This window comes from Amblyraja radiata, chromosome 7 (assembly GCF_010909765.2).
Source record: "Amblyraja radiata isolate CabotCenter1 chromosome 7, sAmbRad1.1.pri, whole genome shotgun sequence".
NCBI classification, from domain to species: domain Eukaryota; kingdom Metazoa; phylum Chordata; class Chondrichthyes; order Rajiformes; family Rajidae; genus Amblyraja; species Amblyraja radiata.
The window spans coordinates 23,011,002-23,031,730 of record NC_045962.1 but is presented as its reverse complement, the minus strand read 5'-3'; the positions used below and the strand labels follow the sequence as shown (position 1 = coordinate 23,031,730).

The 20,729-nt window shown below is 43.4% G+C and overlaps 1 protein-coding gene across 1 annotated transcript in view; it reads right to left on the bottom strand.

Annotated features, from left to right (window-relative positions):
* Positions 1 to 17,038, bottom strand: part of znf385b (zinc finger protein 385B) — a 263,021-nt gene extending 245,983 nt beyond the window's left edge. Inside the window, exon 1 of the mRNA XM_033023838.1 lies at positions 16,734 to 17,038. Coding sequence (XP_032879729.1) covers positions 16,734 to 16,758 — 25 coding nt within the window. The 5' untranslated portion in view covers positions 16,759 to 17,038. The remainder of the gene's footprint in view (positions 1 to 16,733) is intronic.
* Positions 17,039 to 20,729: the final 3,691 nt, after the last annotated feature.

The window sequence follows — 20,729 nt, the reverse complement described above, 5'->3', positions numbered from 1 at the left end:
CAACACCTGTCCCTTCACCTCCCCCCTCGACTCCATTCAAGGACCCAAGCAGTCGTTCCAGGTGCGACAAAGGTTCACCTGTATCTCCTCCAACCTCATCTACTGCATCCGCTGCTCTAGATGTCAGCTGATTTACATCGGGGAGACTAAGCGTAGGTTGGGCGATCGTTTCGCCGAACACCTCCGCTCAGTCCGCAATAACCTACCTGAACTCCCGGTGGCTCAGCACTTCAACTCCCCCTCCCATTCCCAATCCGACCTCTCTGTCCTGGGTCTCCTCCATTGCCAGAGTGAGCAACAGCGGAAATTGGAGGAACAGCACCTCATATTCCGTCTGGGGACCTTGCGTCCGGATGGCATTAACATTGAATTCTCCCAATTTTGCTAGCCCTTGCTGTCTCCTCCCCTTCCTTAACCCTTTAGCTGTCTCCTCCCATCCTCCCATCCGCCTTCTCCTCCTCTGTTCATCATTAGTTGTTCTTAAATAAGTGAAATAACATTGTTATGTGCTATTAAAGTTGCCAGGGGTAAACAGGACGAAAAAGGTTGGGAACCCCTGCTCTAGAGGATACATGGAAAACTGGAAACCATCCATAGTTTGTGAACCTCATTGATTCCTTCAGTGATTCTCTCGTTTTGCTTTTTGGTAGATGTAGAGGAACAATATAAATGCAGTGAAACAGTTCAGGCATAGGGCAGCGACTGGTTGTTCCTATTGTTCTCCGGTTATTCACTGACCGGTTGTTTCCCTGCCACAGCTGCTAAATAACTGCTCTGGGATTTTGGTTCTTGGTGCAGGAAATCAGTGGCCATGCAAGTAACTGCAGATGTTCGAGTCTTGAGCAAAACAGAAAATGCTGGGGGAAATTAGCGGTGGGCGGGAGGATATATGTGGAGGAACATGTATAGTCCTATCGCTTGCCAGATTTTGTTCTGCCCCAATCTCTCTTTTCCACACGATTCACTCTTTTCCACCTTTCTCTCCCCTAATCCTATCAGTTTAAGATGGGTCCTGGCGTGCATTGTTCTCTATTCATTTCTTCCAGAGATGCTGCCAGACCTGCTGACTTACTCCAGCACCTTGTGTTCTGTGCAAGATTCCAGCATCTTCAGTTTTTCATGTCTACATCCTCCTATCACTTGTCAGGCTTTGTCCCGCCTCCACCTCTCTTTACCAGCTTTCTCCCCTAGTCTGAAGAAGGGTCCCGACCTGAATCATTGCCGGGCCATTTCCTCACAGATGTTGCATGACCCACTGAGTTCCTCTAGCACTTTGTAATTTACTTTCAGTGGCTAACATAGTAAATATTCAAGTTTATCAGGCGTACAGTGAGAATGGACAAATACTGCTCTTGGGTCTACATTTAATCTTTGCTGCAGTTCGAAGAAGCTTTGTCTCATCTACAGCATGTTCCTAACTCAGAAACAGGATGGGACTACTCAGTGTTTCCACCTCCTAGGGAGCACAAACGGAAGCTCTGGAGGTAATGAAGAGGTTCCTGTTTGTTGGGATTATTGTTCCTCAGTTGTCACTGAAATGATGGCTGCCATTAGAATCGACAGTCCACAGATCAGTGGGATGGTAAATACAGAGCCCGATGGAATGGCAGTGACTAAAATCTATCCCTCTCTCAGAGAAGCAGAATGCCAGGTCATGTCTTCCCTCAGAGTACTCTGCTGTAGGAACTTGGGAGGCAAAGCCCCAGACTGGTATTGGTTTATTATTTCACGTACCAAGAAACAGTGAAATGCTATTGTTTGCGAGCTTTCCAATCAAATCAGGTAATATAATGGGGCCAAGGAAAGAGCGTTCACGTCGCGGCCCTGTTTCAACCAATCTTTCCACCACCACGCACAAGAAGCACAAGAAGCGCAAGACAGACACCATTGGGCAGATGCCAAGAAGTGTGTTCAGCTCTGGCTGAACAACTTCTAATCTTGTGTGTGGACTCGATAAGAAGAAGAAGAAGGTAATATAATAAATGAACACAATCAAGCCATATGCAAGTATGACAAGTAGAAGCAAAGAGAAAAATACCAAAGTTCTGAACATACTTTTTCAGCATTGGAGTATAATAGTTACAGAGAAAACGTCCAATGTCCTTAATGAGGTAGGTCGGAAGATCGGGACGATACCCTAGCTTATGGAAGTCAGATAATAGAGAGGAGAGACTGTTCCAGAGTCTGGTGGTGCATTCTATCATACTTTTGTATCCTCTGCCCAATGGGAGTGGGGAGAAGATTGTATCACCGGGGTGAGAAAGGTCCTTGAAATGTTGACTGCTTTCCAGAGGCAATGAGAAGTGCACATGAAGTCAATGATGGGGAGTCTGGACTATGTGGGCCATAAGCAGTTTCTGCTCTTTGCCACAGAAGGCAGTGGAGGCCAATTCACTGGATGTATTCAAGTGAGTGTTAGATATAGCTCTTAGCGCTAATGTAATCAAAGTATATGAGGAGAAAGCAGGATCAGGGTACTGATTTTGGATGATCAGCCATGATCATAGTGAATGGCGATGATGGCTCGAGGGGCCGAATGGCCTACTTCTACACCTATTTTCTATGTTTCTAACTCAGCCTTTAAATATTTCTGTCCGCAGTCAGACACCACTTCAGGCCTTTAACACTTCTGCACATATTGAGGAGATAACTATTTCTTGCAGTGCTGGCCTTTGGAAGGAGCAGCAAAAGAGGGGCAAAAAAAGCACATCTGATGCACAGAGGGGTCAAGAAGGACAACATACTTTCTGCTGTGTCGCCAGATGCAGTCGGTGTAGTCATGTTACTTCCACTTGACAATTACTGTCATAAAATGAAAGTGAGCTGTTGATTTTGTTATTCATGGGATTAAAGTTCCACAGGAAAGGGAGTATTAATTTGGTGCTGACATTCAACGCAGTGCTGATAATTGGTAAAGTTATGTTAGGGCAAAAAAGACATCTAGCAGTTGTCATCTTGCGTTTTGAGAGAGTGCTCCCATGGGCAAGCAGATGAGAAGGTAAACTAAATGTTACAGTGAAGCATCCAGACATTACCTGCCCTCAGGTGTTCCATGTTGCTGTTAATGAGCATCCTGAGAACACATCCGATCTCCACTTACAGAATCTTTTGGAACCAGAGGCTTCTCCAGCCTTGTGAAACCAAATGGGAAATCTAATGCCTGAGCAGGTGATGGCAATTATCAAAATCCTACCTGACACATACCGCTAATTTCTATCTAATGCTGTGTATTGCAAAAGCTCACACGCAGCCTTATCAAGTGGACTTAAGAACCTACCTCTCGTTCAACCCATTGCTACCATCCAGAAAGCAGGTGACACAGTGGCGCAGCAGTAGAATTGTTGCCTTACAGCGCAGATGCCCAGTTCAATCCTGACAAGTGGTGCTGTCTGTTCGGAGTTTGTACGATCTCCCGGTGACCGGGTTCCTTTTTTAATCAGGTGCACCGGTTTGCTCCCACACTCCAAAGACGAACAGGTTTGTGGGTTAATTGGCTTTGGTAAAATTATAAATTTGTCCCTAGTGTGTTGGATGATGCTCGTGTATGGATGATCGGCGCGGACTCGGTGAGCTGATGGGCCTCTTTCCGCGCTGTATCTCTAAAGTCTAAAAGTTCCACTGCAGTTTCTTTTTTCTTAGCTCAGGCCCCACAGTAGAATTTCAGAATATAAAATTATAAAATAATAAAATATGACAATAGTGCCAAGTCAAGAGTGTTTTATTATTATAGGTCCCGTAACAGAATAATGAAATTCTTTCTTGCAGTAGCACAACAGATATGTAAATATAGTACTGTGTAAACCTCATAATAAGCAAGAAGAAGTTCAGTATATAATTACACAAACAATAATAGTGCAGAAACAAAAACAATGCCCCCAAGTTAATGTAGTTCGGAGCTTAGTTGGAGGTTGTTGCGCTTAATAGCTGGATCATTGTTGGAAAAAAGCTGCTCCTGAACCTGGACGATACAGTTTTCAGGCTTCTATATTTTCTTTCCAATGGCAAAGTGAAATTAGATCATTGCAAGGGTTGATCCATCAATGCTGGGGAGGTCAGAGCCTGTGATGGGCTGTGCAGCGTTCACCGTTTTTTGCAGTCTTCTTCGCCGCTGGGCATTTAAGTCGCTGAACCAGGCCATGATCCAACCAGTCAGTATGCACTCCATTGTGCACCTGTAGAAGTTTCAGAGAGTATCCGTCGAAATGTCAAATCTTCTAAGGAAGTAGAGGTGTTAATTTTTTAATAGAGGTTCTTTATGATTGCATCAATGTGCTGGGTCCAGGACAGATCTTCAGAGAAATGCATGTCCAGGAATTTGAAGTTTTTGACTCTCTCCTCCACCATCCCGTCAAGGAAGACAGGTTTGCAGAGTGAGAATGAGGAATTAAACGAGACACTGTTCAATAATAGTCTTTCTGTCCACTGCTCTTTTTCTCTGGCCTGTTCTCCTGGTGTTCATCACAGTAGGACCTATTCCTCCATATGAATTGCCTGCTATATTGGCTTGTCTGAAGGAAAGCTGCTAAATATAATCTGTAAGTGCTGGATTCTTTGTTGAGCATAACTCTTAACAGAAAGACATACAAGACACTGCTTGTTCACAAATTATTCCAAACAGTAGGGATGAATGAAAGAGTGGAGTGAGAAATTAAATTGTGTGCCATCTTTTCATACTATTATGGGCCTGTCCCACTTGGGCGACCTAATCCGCGAGTTCTGGTGAGTTTGCCCTCGACTTGTACTCGCAGCATGGTCGACACGGGGTCGTAGGAGGTCTTCGTAACTCTTCTTCATGCTCGAGAGTGGTCTCCGCGTACTCGAGGCCTCAGTTAGGTCTCGGCGTTTTTTTCAATATGCTAAAAAATACCCTCGAGTAAAAAAATGTCGCCATGGAAAAAATCGATACTTTTTTTACTTGTAGATTTAGTCGTAGTAGGTCGTAGTAGGTCGGCATGTTAGTCGTCGGTAATCGAGGGTAGTCGAAGGTAGGCGTAGATAGTCTTCATCATAGTCGAAGGGAGGTCGAAGGAGGTCGTCTTCACTCTCCACTATTCAGTGTCCAATTTTCCCCATGGTTAGTCGTAGCTAGTCATAGCTAGTCGAAGCTAGGCTTCAACATATTCGAAGGAGGTCTTCAACATCTCATTTTTTCAAACTCTTCTAAACTCACAATTAGGTCGCCCAAGTGGGACAGCCCCTTTACTTTCCAAGCCTGCCATTACATGAACGAGGGAGAACAAAATACTGCGCTGTTTACAGACACCAACTTGATCAACAAATAAACAAGATAAAACATATTTTTAATATTTAATATTTAAAATTTAAAAATTTTAAATGTAATAAACAAAAATAACAATATAAAAATATTTCCTCTGCATTTTCACTGACTTGTCGACAGTGATGGAATATTGCTAAATCAGCCCATTTTACGTTCTAGCAGGAAGACGGACAGCACAATTTCACAAACAATGGTGTAAGGTGAAGAGGATTTGCTGATAACATGATTGTTGAGTGATATCCTTATATACTCTGGGAAATGAATCCCCTTGGAATTAATGATGGGTGCACATCTGATCTCTGTTAGCAACAGCAAAAAGTACATGCTGCTCTCAATGACAATTAGGTGTCAGTTCAGCCTCTGTTTTACAGAAAAATCTGTTTCAAGGCTGAGTTAGATTGACCTTTTAAAGATAGGGGAGTCAAGGGATATGGGGAGAAGGCAGAGGGAAGGTACTGGTTGTGGATGATCAGCCATGATCACAGTGAATGGCGGTGCTGGTTCGAAGGGCCGAATGGCCTACTCCTGCACCTATTGTTAAAGCTATCCTCAGATTATCAGTCAGTCTGCCTAAACCTACATGATCTCCCAGTTGCTGAACCCTCTCCCATTCCCAGATTGATCTGTCTGTCCTGGGCCTCCTCCACTGTCAGAGTGAGGCCCATGCAAATTGGAGGAATAGCACCTCACATTTTGCTTAGGCAGCTTACACTCCAGTGGTTAAGACAGAATTGTAGATGTTGGAAAAATCAAAAGTAGACACAAAATGCTGGAGAAACTCAGTGGGTGAGGCAGCATCTATGGAGAGAAGGAATTGGCGACGTTTCGGGTCTGAAGAAGGGTCTCAACCCGAAACGTCGCAAATTTTTATCTTTGTATGCTTTGTTGTCACCATCCTCAGCTAACAATAATCTATTCTACATTTTGCTTGATCGACGTCCCCTTTGATGTCTCGTTTTCACACCTTGTGTCCTTTATCTCTGTGTCTCCCTCTACTGTGACTCTCAGTCTGAAAAAGGGTCTCGGACGAAATGTCATTCCTTCTATCCAGAACGCTGAGTTACTCCAGCATTTTGTGTCTATCTTCAATGTAAACCAGCATCTGCAGTTCTTCTAACTGATTGGTAATCTAATTTCTGAGCAGAGATCATTGGAAGTAAAATTACAAGACGAGACATTTATTATCAAACTGTAAAATACAAAATGTATTAACTAAACCTAAGAACCACTGATATAGATAACACAATCACTCCCAGTTACCGAGGAGAAAAAGCTAATTAAAAAAATTAAAGCTACATTAGTTTATGATCAATCCATACAGAATACAAACCATATAATGAGTTCCGAAGATAATAAAGCCCACAATAATTTTCCAGGCTATGTGTAAGTCAGATAAAATGTTCTGACATATTAGAGCACAACGACACTAAGCAAAATAAAACACATGATTCTTGATCATGAACAGGATTCAAAGGGGCTCATAACCTCTGAAGGGCTCATGAAGTGCTCATAACCTCTGATTCTGAATGAAGACAAAAGCATTCTTTAAAGAAAAATGGAGCAGCTGTCCTTGCCTCAAATTTCCCAATTCCTTGATTGCCATTCAAACTCTGTCAAGTCCAGTTACCTAGCTTCTTATTTCTTTAGTTTAGTTTCGAGATACAGAGCAGAAACAAGCCCTTCGGCCCACCAAGTCCGTGCCGGCCAGTGATTCCCACACACTTACACGATCCGACACACACTAGAGACAATTTACAATGATACTAAGTAACCTATAAACCAGTACATCTTTGAAGTGTGGGAGGAAACCGGAGATCCTGGAGAAAACTCACCCAGGTCACGAAGAGAAGGTACAAATTCCGTGCAGACAAGCACCCACAGTCAGGATCGAACCCGGGTTTCTAGCACTGTAAGGCAGCAACTCTACCACCCTCTGGAAGAAACCGAGTACTTTTAACACAACCTATTCATTGAGGGCCTTGGCGTATCTGCTGGGAGAGTTGTTCCAAGGAGATCGAGCGCAAGGCAGAATTCATGCAAACATACAAATCAGAGGTATAAGGGCCACTTAGCCCCTCAAACCTGGTCCATCATTCAATAAGATTATTTGAATGTAATTTCTGCTATGTATTTCTACATCCATGCCTCCCGAAGGATAACCCATTACTCCAAGTATTTATTTTCCTCTGTCTTAGAATATTCAAAGATTCTGCTTCCACCCTTCTTTGAGGAAGAAAATGCCAAAGTCTCATTACATAGTAAAACATATTGTCTCAATTCTGTCTTAAAAGGATGGCTCCTTATTTTTAAAGAGTCACCCCTACTTCCAAATTAACCGACAACTGGAAACATCTTCTCCACATCCACCTTCTAAAGATCCTGCAGAACCTTAAGTGCCACTATAGTCCATTCTCATTCTTCCAAAGTCTAACAGGTACAAGACTAGTCGAGTGAACCTTCTCTGAATTACTTCCAGGACTTTATTTAAGGTTTATCATACCTTAATTAAAGAGACTAATAGTGCCTGTGCTTCTCCAAAATGAGTCATAGAATCATAAGCACAGAAAGAGGCTCTTCAGCTCACTATGTGCATGAAATTTATGGCAATCTTGTTTATTGGCATTTTATGCATTGCCTTCTATGTCTTGGCAAAAAAGGTGTTCATCAGATACTTCGTAAATGTGAGATTATATTCCTTTACCGCCTTCTCGGGAGTATGTTCATGATTGCAACCATCCTCAGCAAGAAGATAATTTTCCTCAAATTCTTTCAAACACTTTTACGCATGATCCTCTAGTTTTAGATGTCTCCATTACGAGGAAAGTTATTCACTATCCATTCTCTCTAGGCCCCTCTTATTTTGAATACCTCTATCAGTCCCCCTACTGCTTTATCCACACCAAGGAAAGCAAACCCAGCTTATCCGGTCTTGATTCATCATTGAAACAATCCATGCCAAACAACAGCCTGGTAAATCTCCTTTGCATCTTCTCCAGTACAATCATGTCCTCCTCACCAATTCATCACCCCCGAGGAATAAACTAACGTTCATTAACTTTCCTCATTACTTGACGCACCATCATGCAGTGGCATCCTGGGATACGAATGACCTGACTTGCGGATACACAACTTTACGTAATTTCTTCCATACACGTTTAAAGCACTTTTCAAGCTAATAATAACAATAATAATAGTAATAGTAATTAAATCCTTCCTGGCATTCTTTAATGACTGGATGCAGTATATATTCCACTAGTTTAATTCCAGAAAGTATTGGGGAGGTTATTCAATTAAATTGAATAATTCTTGTATGGAAACATAGAAACATAGAAAATAGGTGCAGGAGTAGGCCATTCGGACCTTCGAGCTATTCAATATGATCATGGCTGATCATCCAACTCAATATCCTGTACCTGCTTTCTCTCCATACCCCCTGATCCCTTTAGCCACAAGGGCCACATCTAACTCCCTCTTAAATATAGCCAATGAACTGGCCTCAACTACCTTCTGTGGCAGAGAATTCCACAGATTCACCACTCTCTGTGTGAAAAATGTTTTCCTCATCTCGGTCCTAAAAGATTTCCCCCTTATCCTTAAACTGTGACCCCTTGTTCTGGACTTCCCCCCATCGGGAACAATGCCTGTCCAAACCCTTAAGAATTTTGTACTTTTCTATAAGATCCCCCCTCAATCTTCTAAATTCTAGCGAGTACAAACCGAGTCTATCCAGTCTTTCTTCATATGAAAGTCCTGACATCCCAGGAATCAGTCTGGTGAACCTTCTCTGTACTCCCTCTATGGCAAGAATATCTTTCCTCAGATTAGGAGACCAAAACTGTACGCAATACTCCAGGTGTGGTCTCACCAAGACCCTGTACAACTGCAGTAGAACCTCCCTGCTCCTATACTCAAATCCTTTTGCTATGAATGCTAACATACCATTCGCCTTCTTCACTGCCTGCTGCACCTGCATGCCTACTTTTAATGACTGGTGTACCATGACACCCAGGTCTCGTTGCATCTCCCCTTTTCCAAATCGGCCACCATTCAGATAATAGTCTACTTTCCTGTTTTTGCCACCAATGTGGATAACTTCACATTTATCCACATTATACTGCATCTGCCAAGCATTTGTCCACTCACCCAGCCTATCCAAGTCACCTTGCAGCCTCCGAGCATCCTCCTCACAGCTAACACTGCCCCCCAGCTTCATGTCATCCGCAAACTTGGAGATGTTGCATTTAATTCCCTCGTCCAAATCATTAATATATATCGTAAATAGCTGGGGTCCCAGCACTGAGCCTTGCGGTACCCCACTAGTCACTGCCTGCCATTGTGAAAAGGACCCGTTTACTCCTACTCTTTGCTTCCTGTCTGCCAGCCAGTTCTCTATCCACATCAATACTGAACCCCCAATACCGTGTGCTTTAAGTTTGTATACTGATCTCTTATGTGGGACCTTGTCGAAAGCCTTCTGAAAGTCCAGATATAACACATCCACTGGTTCTCTTATCCACTCTACTAGTTACATCCTCAAAAAATTCTATAAGATTCGTCAGACATGACTTACCTTTCATAAATCCATGCTGACTTTGTCCAATGATTTCACCACTTTCCAAATGTGCTGCTATCCCATCTTTAATAACTGATTCTAGCAGTTTCCCCACTACCGACGTTAGACTAACTGGTCTGTAATTCCCCGTTTTCTCTCTCCTTCCCTTTTTTAAAAGTGGGGTTACATTAGCTACCCTCCAATCCTCAGGAACTACTCCAGAATCTAAAGAGTTTTGAAAAATTATCACTAAGCATCCACTATTTCTGGGGCTACTTCCTTAAGTACTCTGGGATGCAGCCTATCTGGCCCTGGGGATTTATCAGCCTTTAATCCATTCAATTTACCTAACACCACTTCCCGGCTAACCTGGATTTCACTCAGTTCCTCCATTTCATTTGACCCCCGGTCCCCTGCTATTTCCGGCCGATTATTTATGTCTTCCTTAGTGAAGACTGAACCAAAGTAGTTATTCAATTGGTCTGCCATGTCCTTGTTCCCCATGATCAATTCACTTGTTTCTGACTGCAAGGGACCTACATTTGTTTTAACTAATCTTTTTCTCTTCATATATCTATAAAAGCTTTTGCAGTCAGTTTTTATGTTCCCTGCCAGTTTTCTTTCATAATCTATTTTCCCTTTCCTAATTAAGCCGTTTGTCCTCCTCTGCTGGACTCTGAATTTCTCCCAGTCCTCTGGTAGGCTGCTTTTTCTGGCTAATTTGTATGCTTCATCTTTTGTTTTGATACTATCCCTGATTTCCCTTGTTATCCACGGATGCACTACCTTCCCCGATTTATTTTTTTGCCAAACTGTGATGAATAATTGTTGTAGTTCATCCATGCAGTCTTTAAATGCCTTCCATTGCATATCCACCGTCAACCCATTAAGAATCAATTGCCAGTCTATCTTGGCCAATTCACTTCTCATACCCTCAAAGTTACCTTTCTTTAAGTTCAGGACCCTTGTTTCTGAATTAACAATGTCACTCTCCATCCTAATGAAGAACTCAACCATATTATGGTCACTCTTGCCCAAGGGGCCACGCACAATAAGACTGCTAACTAACCCTTCCTCATTACTCAATACCCAATCTAGAATAGCCTGCTCTCTCGTTGGTTCCTCTACATGTTGGTTTAGAAAACTATCCCGCATACATTCCAAGAAATCCTCTTCCTCAGCACCCTTGCCAATTTGATTCACCCAATCTATATGTAGATTGAAGTCACCCATTATAACTGTTTTACCTTTGTTGCACGCATTTCTAATTTCCTGTTTGATGCCATCCCCAACTCCACTACTACTGTTTGGTGGCCTAACAGTGGAGGATGATGTGGTATGGGTAGGTAGAGAAAATGGACTTTTCTAACCAATGGAAAAATTGACTTATGAACAGGAAGGGAGCCTTTACATAACCTGGAGTCTGCCTGTATTGTCCTTTAGTAATTCATGCACCAGGCTACCCCGAGTTACTCGATAATATGTTATCTTCATCTCAGAGCTCTGCAATCTCTCGCTATTTAGATAAAATGCATGACTTTTTTTTCCTGCCAAAATAGACAATTTTATATTTCTTATGTTCTACTCCATATGGCCACTCACTTAATCCAGCTAAACCTCTCCATGACCTACTTCTGTCCTCTTCACAAATCTCCAATCTTTGTTTCATCGGCAGATTTAATACTATATCTTCGGTGCTTTCATCTGTGTCATTGAAATGAAATATAAAAGTCTGAGGTCCCCACATCGCTCCCTGTACCAACCATCATTATATCTCGTCAGTCAGTGGAGCACCCCTTTAGGCATTCTCATTATTTCCACTTTGTCGGCCTGGAGTATTGGCTCAAGCTCCTTTGAATTTTTGAAACTAGCTTCAGTGTATTATTTAGGAAGGATTTTGTTCTAAATTAATCAATTTAATTAAATGTATGGTTGTTTCTTGCACAATAAACCATGGAACCTTGATCCTGTTCCATTATTCGGTCACGGTGGCACAGTTGCTGCCTTACAGCGAATGCAGCGCCGGAGACTCGGGTTCGATCTCGACTATGGGTGCTGTCTGTACGGAGTTTGTACGTTCTCCCCGTGACTTCCGTGGGTCTTCTCCGAGATCTTCGGTTTCCTCCCACACTCCAAAGACGTACAGGCTTGTTGGTTAATTGGCTAGGTAAATGTAAAAATTGTCTCTAGTGGGTGTATGATAGTGTTAATGTGCGGGGATCGCTGGTCGGCATGGACCCGGTGGGCCGAAGGGCCTGTTTCCGCACTGTATCTCCAAACTAAAATTATTTCTTGCAATGGACTACTAAAATTAATGCTGGATTCATACCGCAGAATTTTTTTTCAGTCGATGATCAGTGTGTCTTCCAATATGAGCCTACATGTTAGACACAAAAAGCTGGAGTAACTCAGCAGGACAGGCAGCATCTCTGGAGAGAAGGAATGGGTGACGTTTCGGGTCAAGAAAAATGGCTTCAACCCAAAAAGTTATCCATTCCTTCTTTCCAGAGATGCTGCCTGGGTTACTCGAGCTTTTTGAGTCTATCTTCATTTTAAGTCAGCATCTGCAGTTGCTTCGTACACGTGAACCTACATGTTTACTGACTTCAGGCAGATCAGTGTAACCTATAATGGTTAATAGCTTGGTAAATCACCTTTGCATGGAAAGATACCATATAAAATATTGTTGAGCAGTACCAGCGTTAGAGTCATAGAGTCATACAGGACAGAAACTGTCCATTCGGCTCAACTTGCCCATGCTGACCAAGGTGCCCCAACTACACGAGTCCCATTTGCCCATGTTTAGCCCATATCCCTCTAAACGTTTCTCTTGACATACCTGTCCAAATGGCTTTTCAATGTTAACGTCTCTGCCTCAAGTACCTCCTCTGGCATCTCAATCCATATACCCATCACCTTTTGTGTGAAAAAGTTGCCATTCAGATTCCTATTAAATCTTTCCCCTCTCACCTTAAAACTATGTCCCTGACTCCCCTGTTCTGGGTAAAAGACGATTCATTAACCCTACCTATTCTCCTCATGATCTTATACATCTCCATAAGATCACCTTTCATTTTCCTATGCTCCAAGGAATACATTCCCAGCCTGCCCAACGTCTCCGCATACTCAGGCCCTCAAGTCTGAACGATATCCTTGTAAATCTTCTTCGCACTCTTTCAAGCTAAACATCTTTCCTATAGCAGGATGACCAAAACTGAACACACAACTCCAACTGTGCCCTCACCATCTCATCATTCAAGGTCAATTGGGTGGAGTCCATATTAAAGTAACCCATTTGTTTGGTCATGGAAAGAGTAAGATTAGCAACACAAATTATTATTACTTGATTCAATTTTATTTATATTCTTAATTTCTCTATATATCTAAAAGTCTTCGTCTGTGTGCGTGTGTCAATCTGGTTAATCTGTGTGTCAATCTGGTTAATTCCTATCTTCTTCCAAACGCTAGGCCACAGCCTTCCCATTTTTACACATCTTACTCACATTTTTCCCCTCGAGGCGATAAACATCTTCCCGTCGCATTCCTACCAATATTTCCGAAGTTAATAATAATTTAAAGTTTTAAAAACAGCCCAAAAAAATCACCCATTTTGGAAAAAAAACCCAGAGTGACGTCACAATGCACTTGCAAGGCAGGACGTGACACTCAAGGAGGGAGGGGCACTCCAGCACTCACGGTGAATGAGAAGTGATGGTGGCTGCCGGTGCCCAATGCCCGGTGGGGAGGATGGTGCTGGAGCTGGAGCGAGGGCCGAGCCCGGGGCTTGGGATGGGGCCGTGACCGGGGCCAAGAAAGAAGCCGCCGCTGGAACCAAGGAAGAGCCTGGGTCCGGGGTCAGGGACGAGCCCGGATATGAAGTCGGGGCCTGCACTGGAGCCCAGGCGATGGCTGAGTTGACAGCTGGAGTCTACAGCCAGGGCCGGGCCGAATACAATAAGCAGGCCCTGGTGCTGCTCAACGACCTGGGTAGGTCCTGGGGCAGGGAATGGGAGTGAGGGGAGGATGAGGAAAATGAGGAGGAGGGAGATGGGGTGGGAAGTAGGGGGGGGGGGGTAGAGGAAGATGGGGGAGGGGGGAGGTGTGGAGGAGATGGGGACGGGTGGAGGGAGATGCCCCATCCCTATCTACCCTCACTCCCACCCTCTCCACCAACTTCCCTCTTTATCCCCTCCCTCTCCACCGCCCTCCCTCTGCCCTCCCTCTCTCTCTCTCGTTCTACCCACTCCCTCTCTACCCACCTCCCCCTGCCCTCTCTACTCCCTCTCCCTCTCTACCCCCCTCCCTCTCTGCCCCCCCCTCCCTCTCTAGGGATTGAAGAGGGAGGGTGAAGAGGAGGAGAAATGAGCTGTGCCTGCGCAGTTGGGGGCTATGCGTGAGTGGTGCAATATTGCATTGCGGGAACGGGTGAGTGGTGGAATCCTGCATTGGGGGAGCAGACCCAATGGGTCTGCACATGGTCTAGTATAAAATAAAACTGTTCACAGGCGGGAAAAGTCCAGCCTGACACACAACAGTGAAGTGTTACAACTTTAACTGGTACATTTCTCTCAACAGCTGCAACCTGCAGAATGTCTTGGAGAAACTCTGTCACTAACATGTGGAATAAAGGGATGCACCAGATTTTCATGGTGCACAGTTCCAATGTTTAGAGATACAGCATAGAAACAGGCCACCTAGGCCAACCGAGTCAATGCCAACTATTGATCTATATACAATAGTTCCATGCCAATTAGCCACAGACCTGCACATCTTTGGAATGTGGGAGGAAACCAGAGCACCTGGACAAATCAAATGCAGTCACAGGGAGAATCTACAAACTCTGCATAGACAGTACCCATGGTCAGGATTGAACCTGGGTCTCTGGTGCTGTGAGGCAGCAACTCTATTGCTGCACCATTTTACCGCCCAATGGAACAGCACAGGCACAGATAAAGCTAAAAGACTAAAGGGTACGCTGTCACATTGCAGCATGGTAATCCAACAGCTAGATTAATGGCATGTTTGAAAACGGATGTTTGGCTGCTCAGCCTGTTAGGCTTCACCAGATTTCATCCAGCTATTCTCACATTTTCAGGGTGGAATATCTGCCCGAACAACATTTTGAGCATAAATGACTCCACAGATTTCTGATAATATAATCCCAGAGATATTATTTCTAATTATTTAGAGGTAGCATGGAAACATGCCCTTCGGCCCACTGAGCCCCTCCTAACCACCCCTCCCAACCTGTTTACACTAGTTCTCTGTTATTCCACTTTCGCATCCACTCAGTACACGCCAGGGGCAATTTTCAGAGGCCAATTAACCTACAAGTCTTTGGGATGTGGAAGGATACCGGAGCAACCAGTAAAAAAAACCCACAAAGCCACAATAAGAACATGCAAACTCCACAGTCAGCACCTGTGAGAGAATTTAAGAAAGCTTTGGTTGAGTGATTGAACATTGTGTACAGATATCTGTTTCTTTGTGCGTGATGTTATTATCTGTGAGTTTTGATCAAGTCGCAACTCCCCGACTAAGCTCAGGTCTAGGCTGGTCCACATATACACTTGTTTGTTCGGCAGTATATAAACCCTGCAGTATATAAGAGCTGCTGTACTCTTGAGGAACTGTCTCCCGGGGCAATTCCTCCATGATATCACGTAATATAGTCTCGCGCCACATAAATCGAGTCCTCGATTGATTGCTCTGACAGCACCCGAGGTCAGGATGGAAACCGGGTCTCTGCTGCAGTGAGGCAGCAACTTAATCAGCTGCACCACTGTGAAACTCAAATATAGCAACTCGTGGCCATAATTGCCTCTGCTAATCAGCTGTTTATCTGCTAATAAAGAAAAGATAAAATTGGCATTTAGTGAGGGTTTTTTAAATTATTTTATCTCTTTGAGGCAAAGGATCAAAGTTAAATGCTTAGCTTCTTATGTATAAAAAGGTAAATAGCTAGAAGAGTATCTGTGAATTGATATTATAGTTTCAGCATTTTTTTACTTGCCCCAACCTGCAAGTTGCAGCTATTGCAAAGAACCATAAGGGTTACTTCAGACTACTCCACACATCGTTTAATTCTTCACAAGGCAACATATTGTTCACAAGGCAACATCAGAAATAGAGAAAAGCTGCTGACAAAAATATTAGGTGTGTGTAATTTCTTCAGTGAAGCATATGCTACAAATCTGTTTTTTAAATACTCTTCAGTTGAAAATGTGTTCTTTTCTAAAATCTAATTCAGAATAGATGACAAATAACTCAATCAGCAAGGTTGAGTGTATTCAATAAGTATCTCATGGTAAACTAAAAAAATTATGCTATTTTGCCAGCCAATCAGTTCTAAAAGATTTCACCAACAAAATAAAAATCACATGAAGCAGGTTAAAAACTATCAGTTAGGAGTTTTTCATGGTTGACTCCTACACTGCTCTGAACAGTTCGATTTTACAAAACCCACCGATTGAAAAACATTTCTGAAGATGCTAGATGTTATCTTCATTTCAAACAGTGCACATTATCCAGAACTCAAATCCAGAAATGAAAATCTAAAATTTACCGTAAAGTTTGTCACATCGATATCATTTATCTATCAAAAAACAGACCAATATTTCAAGGACATCAGTAAGGTCAGTGCATCACTTAGAATTAACGAACTATCGTGATAGTTTACAAAAATAAGATTCAACAGACATGCTTAAAGGACAATATCTAAATTGTGCAGAACACAAACAAACATCAATGAATATATGATATATACTTTCTCCATCATAGTTGCTATTAAAAGGAATAGATTAAAGAGAATAGATTAAAAACATAAATTCAGGTTTAAAGACTAAGATCCAGATCATCTCTTTGTTGGTAATATGTCAAAAAGGAATACCATCTGGCACTTACCTTTGTTAAGAAATCCGTTCCACATTATGAATGCAGCATCAAAAATACTGCTGTAATGCTGTAAAGAATAATAGTCTAATACGATAGCTGTGCCGTTAAAAACTCTATGGTTTCTTGTGAGACGATCTATTTTTCCCAACTCAGAAATCAGGTGTTCTTTATAATCAAGAGAGCCTCAGATTTCCCTGGATGCAGTTGGATCATTTAAAGCCTTGTTCACGGTCTGCAACACTTTGAGGATGAAAATGGACATGTCAGAGTCATTTTGATAGCAAGCTATGTAATTTTCGTTCAATAGCGAGGTGCGGCTACGTTACCATGAAGGAAATGTGCCTCTCGTGAGAAATCCAAGCAGCAAAACATGTAGAAACAGGCAGCGCAAGTCCCCATTGGCAGTGAAGATAATCACTAGCAGTCACATATTCAGAGACTACAATGTTACAATAACTGGTTGCTCAGCATGGCCTGATCAAGCTACACAGATGAAGATTCATCTAAGAACATTGTGTTGCTGCTAAAAATAGCACATCCCTTTTCAATGATAAACAGCTGAGACAGAAGGAAATCAGTGTTCCACACTTCCATAATTTAACTGGCACTCCAGCAAAGAAGGGATGACAAATCCAAAGCTGATGAGTTATTATTGTGAGGGGCGCAGAAAATCAGGGTAATTGGCTATTTTCAGACAAACCAAACCAACATCTGATATCATTAGACATGACAGCTGAGAAAGAAACAAGAAAAACAGTAAAGGCTTGTTGTGAATGGTACAACTTGTAAAGTGTTATTTAATAGGCAAGTAAATCTAATGCAAACTCTTGTCTGGAATGTTAACTAGTATTAATTGAACCAGTTGAAATGAGCTCTGCATCATGCCATTCTGCACAAAATCACAGATTCCTTTGTGCCACTTTTTAAGGGAAAATTATTTCATTTAGAAACTAATGCAAACATTACAAGCATTAAATAAACTAAGGCTCCAAATACTCAGTTATATTTTACTATACTGCAGAGAAATCGCACTTGCACTGAAGTGCTTTCTAAAGTGCTCAAGATGGATTGCATTGCTTTTTAGTATTATGTTCAGGATGGGAAGGCATTTATTAGCTGCTTATTCAGTGAATACACATTACTTTAAAAATGCAGATTTTTGTATTCATGAGTTATGCATTTTATTTCCAATGGTATGAAATATTACTGTCCCAGATTTTTCTGATAAATATTGGTGGTTCTGAACAGAACTCTTTCTTTTTACCCATCGGGAACTTTTGCTGCTGCAGACTCTCCCCAGTTTAAGAATGCCTAACTTATGGATATCCCTAAATTTGATCAATCTCTGATAAAAGGCTCTGCTCTTGAGCATTTGGGGTGGCGTGGTGGCGCAGCGGTAGAGTTGATGTCTAACAGTGCCAGAGATCTGGGTTCGATCCTGACCTCTGTACGGAGTTTATATGTTCTCCCTGTGACCTGTTTTCTCCGGGTGCTCTGGTTTCCCTGTTTTCCCCGGGTGCTCTGGTTTCCTCCCACACTCAAAAGACGTACATGTTTGTAGGATAGCATCATTATATGGAGATGGCTGGTCGACACGGACTTGGTGGACCAAAGGGCCTGTTTCCGTGCTGTATGTCTAAACTAAAACTTTGAACCTATGGAGAGTGGTGAACACAGCCCAGTCAATCACTGGCTTGTCACTTCCTTCCATCTTCATGGTGTGATGCATCAGGAAGGCTAGAAGTATCATCAAGGATGCCTCCTGACTATTCCCTTTTCAAACATCTCGGAGAAGATACGGAAGATTGAAAACCTGGATGATGAGAATTAAGAACAGTTCCTCGCTGCTATGACTCCTGAACCAATCACCTTGATCATACCTACAGTACTTCCCAGAGGTGCTGCCATGTACCCTTACTCTAAACTCTACCCCATCTGGTTATTCTGCTATTGCACTCTGTCAGATCGCACCACAATCTTTGCACTATTCTGTCTTTTTGCATTGGTCAATGTGTTTATTGTTGAGTCTATCATGATCATATACAGTTTAGTTTTGTTTAGAGATACAGCACAGTAACAGGCACTTTGGCCCGCCGTGTCCACACCGACCAGCGATCCCCGCACATTTACGCTACCCTACACATACTAGGGATCATTTTACACTTATACTAAGCCAATTAACCGACAAACCTGTACGTCTTTGGAGTGTAGGAGGAACCCGAAGATCTTGGGGAAAACCCACGCGGTCAAGGGGAGAACCTACAAACTACATACAGACACCACCCGTAGTCGGGATCGAACCCAGGTCTCCGGCACTGCAGGCACTGTAAGGCAGCAACTCTACCGCTGTGTCACCGTGCCGCCTGTCTACTCTATGAGGATCATGCAAGCAAGCAATTTTATTTCACCCAAATGTATATCACTACAAACTAACGCGAATGTGAAATTCAAAAGGTTGACATGCTTTTGATACCATTCGTTACAATACTGTGGAAATATGGTTACCATATTGAGTATGTTGGTGTATTTTCCAATTTGTACACAAAATTGACTGGTGGACATCTGTAAAAATGGAACCTGTTTATTACTCTGGAATGGTCCATCTATCTATCTTCCATCTATTGATACATAACTAAAACTCTGATCTTATGCTCTTCCGGTTTTACATTTTTTTCTATTTGCGCAAAAACGTTACACAAAAGCACTACGATTTTTCTCCACCTAACTCACTATTCTCCTGTGCTACAAGGGCAACAAGTTTTGTTCCGATCGATGGTATATTTTAAAAGTTATTAAGGTTTAAAAACCTCAAAAATCGCGCATGCGCAGATAGGTCTCTCCTGTCAGTCGCCGCCATGCAGATTGGTCTCCTCTCATGCACCATCGGCGCACTGATTGGCAGGGTCTGCTGTCAGTCATGGGCGGTGCTCAGCGAGGTGAATATAAAGCTGAAGGAGCGGAGTGAGCGTCACTAATGCTCTGCCGGCTGGAGCTGCATCTGCTGGCGCCTCCGTGGTGTCGAGCGGGCGAGCGGCCGAGCCCACTTCACGGCTTCCATGGTGCCCAGACACGGGCACCGTTGGCTGCTTCGTCCGACCCGGGCTTCTACACGCGAGGCCCCAACCGGGGTTGTACGTGGCGATCCAGGAGGCATCGAGACCAAGGCGGTGAGACATCACGACAATGGGGACGTGGCGGCGGTGGGGCCTCACGGCAGTGGTGGGGTCTCGCAGCGGTGGTGAGGTCTCGCAGCGGTGGTGAGGTATCGCAGCGGCGGCGGTGGGGCCTTGACGAATTTCAAAATCCGCGGAGAAATCTCTCTTCCTCCTTTTTCAGTTGTTTCCTGTCTCATGTCTGGTGGGGGAGGATGGGGAATAGAGGGAGAGGAGGGGGGAGGTGGGGAACAGAGGGCAATGGAAGCAGTGGGGGAGATGAGGAGGGATAGTGATGTGGATAAGGGGAGATGAGGAGTGGCGGAGGTGGGGGATAGAGGGATAGGAGGGGGGTAGAGAGGGAAGAGGTTATGGTGGGAGGGAGGGAGTGACTGAGGGTAGGGGGAAAGAGAGGGAGGGATTGGGGAGGGGACAGAAGAGGGAGGGTGAAGAGGAGGTTGGAGGGAGTGCTGGGGGATGAGGGGAAATGAGCTGCGCCTGCGCAGTTGGGGGCTACGCGTGAGTGGTGGAATATTGCGTTGGGGAGCAGACCCAATGAGTCTGCACTTAGTCTAGTAGTAGATAAACACTGAAGGCCCAAACTTACCCGGCAGAAGTGAGTGTTTTATTTGTCTTGATGTTTCCCCACTAGATTCCCCGAGGGGTCCAACAGCAGAATTCAATGTTGTTTAAAGATCATCCATTATTTATACTAGGAAGGGACACATTAGGTTTGATCTGGTGAAGGATTCATAATTCCAATGTGGACTGCAGAAATGTGGAGAAGGGAGCAAAAGGAAATGGAATAACAAGGAACTGCAGATGCTGGTCTTTACCAAAGGGAGACACAAAT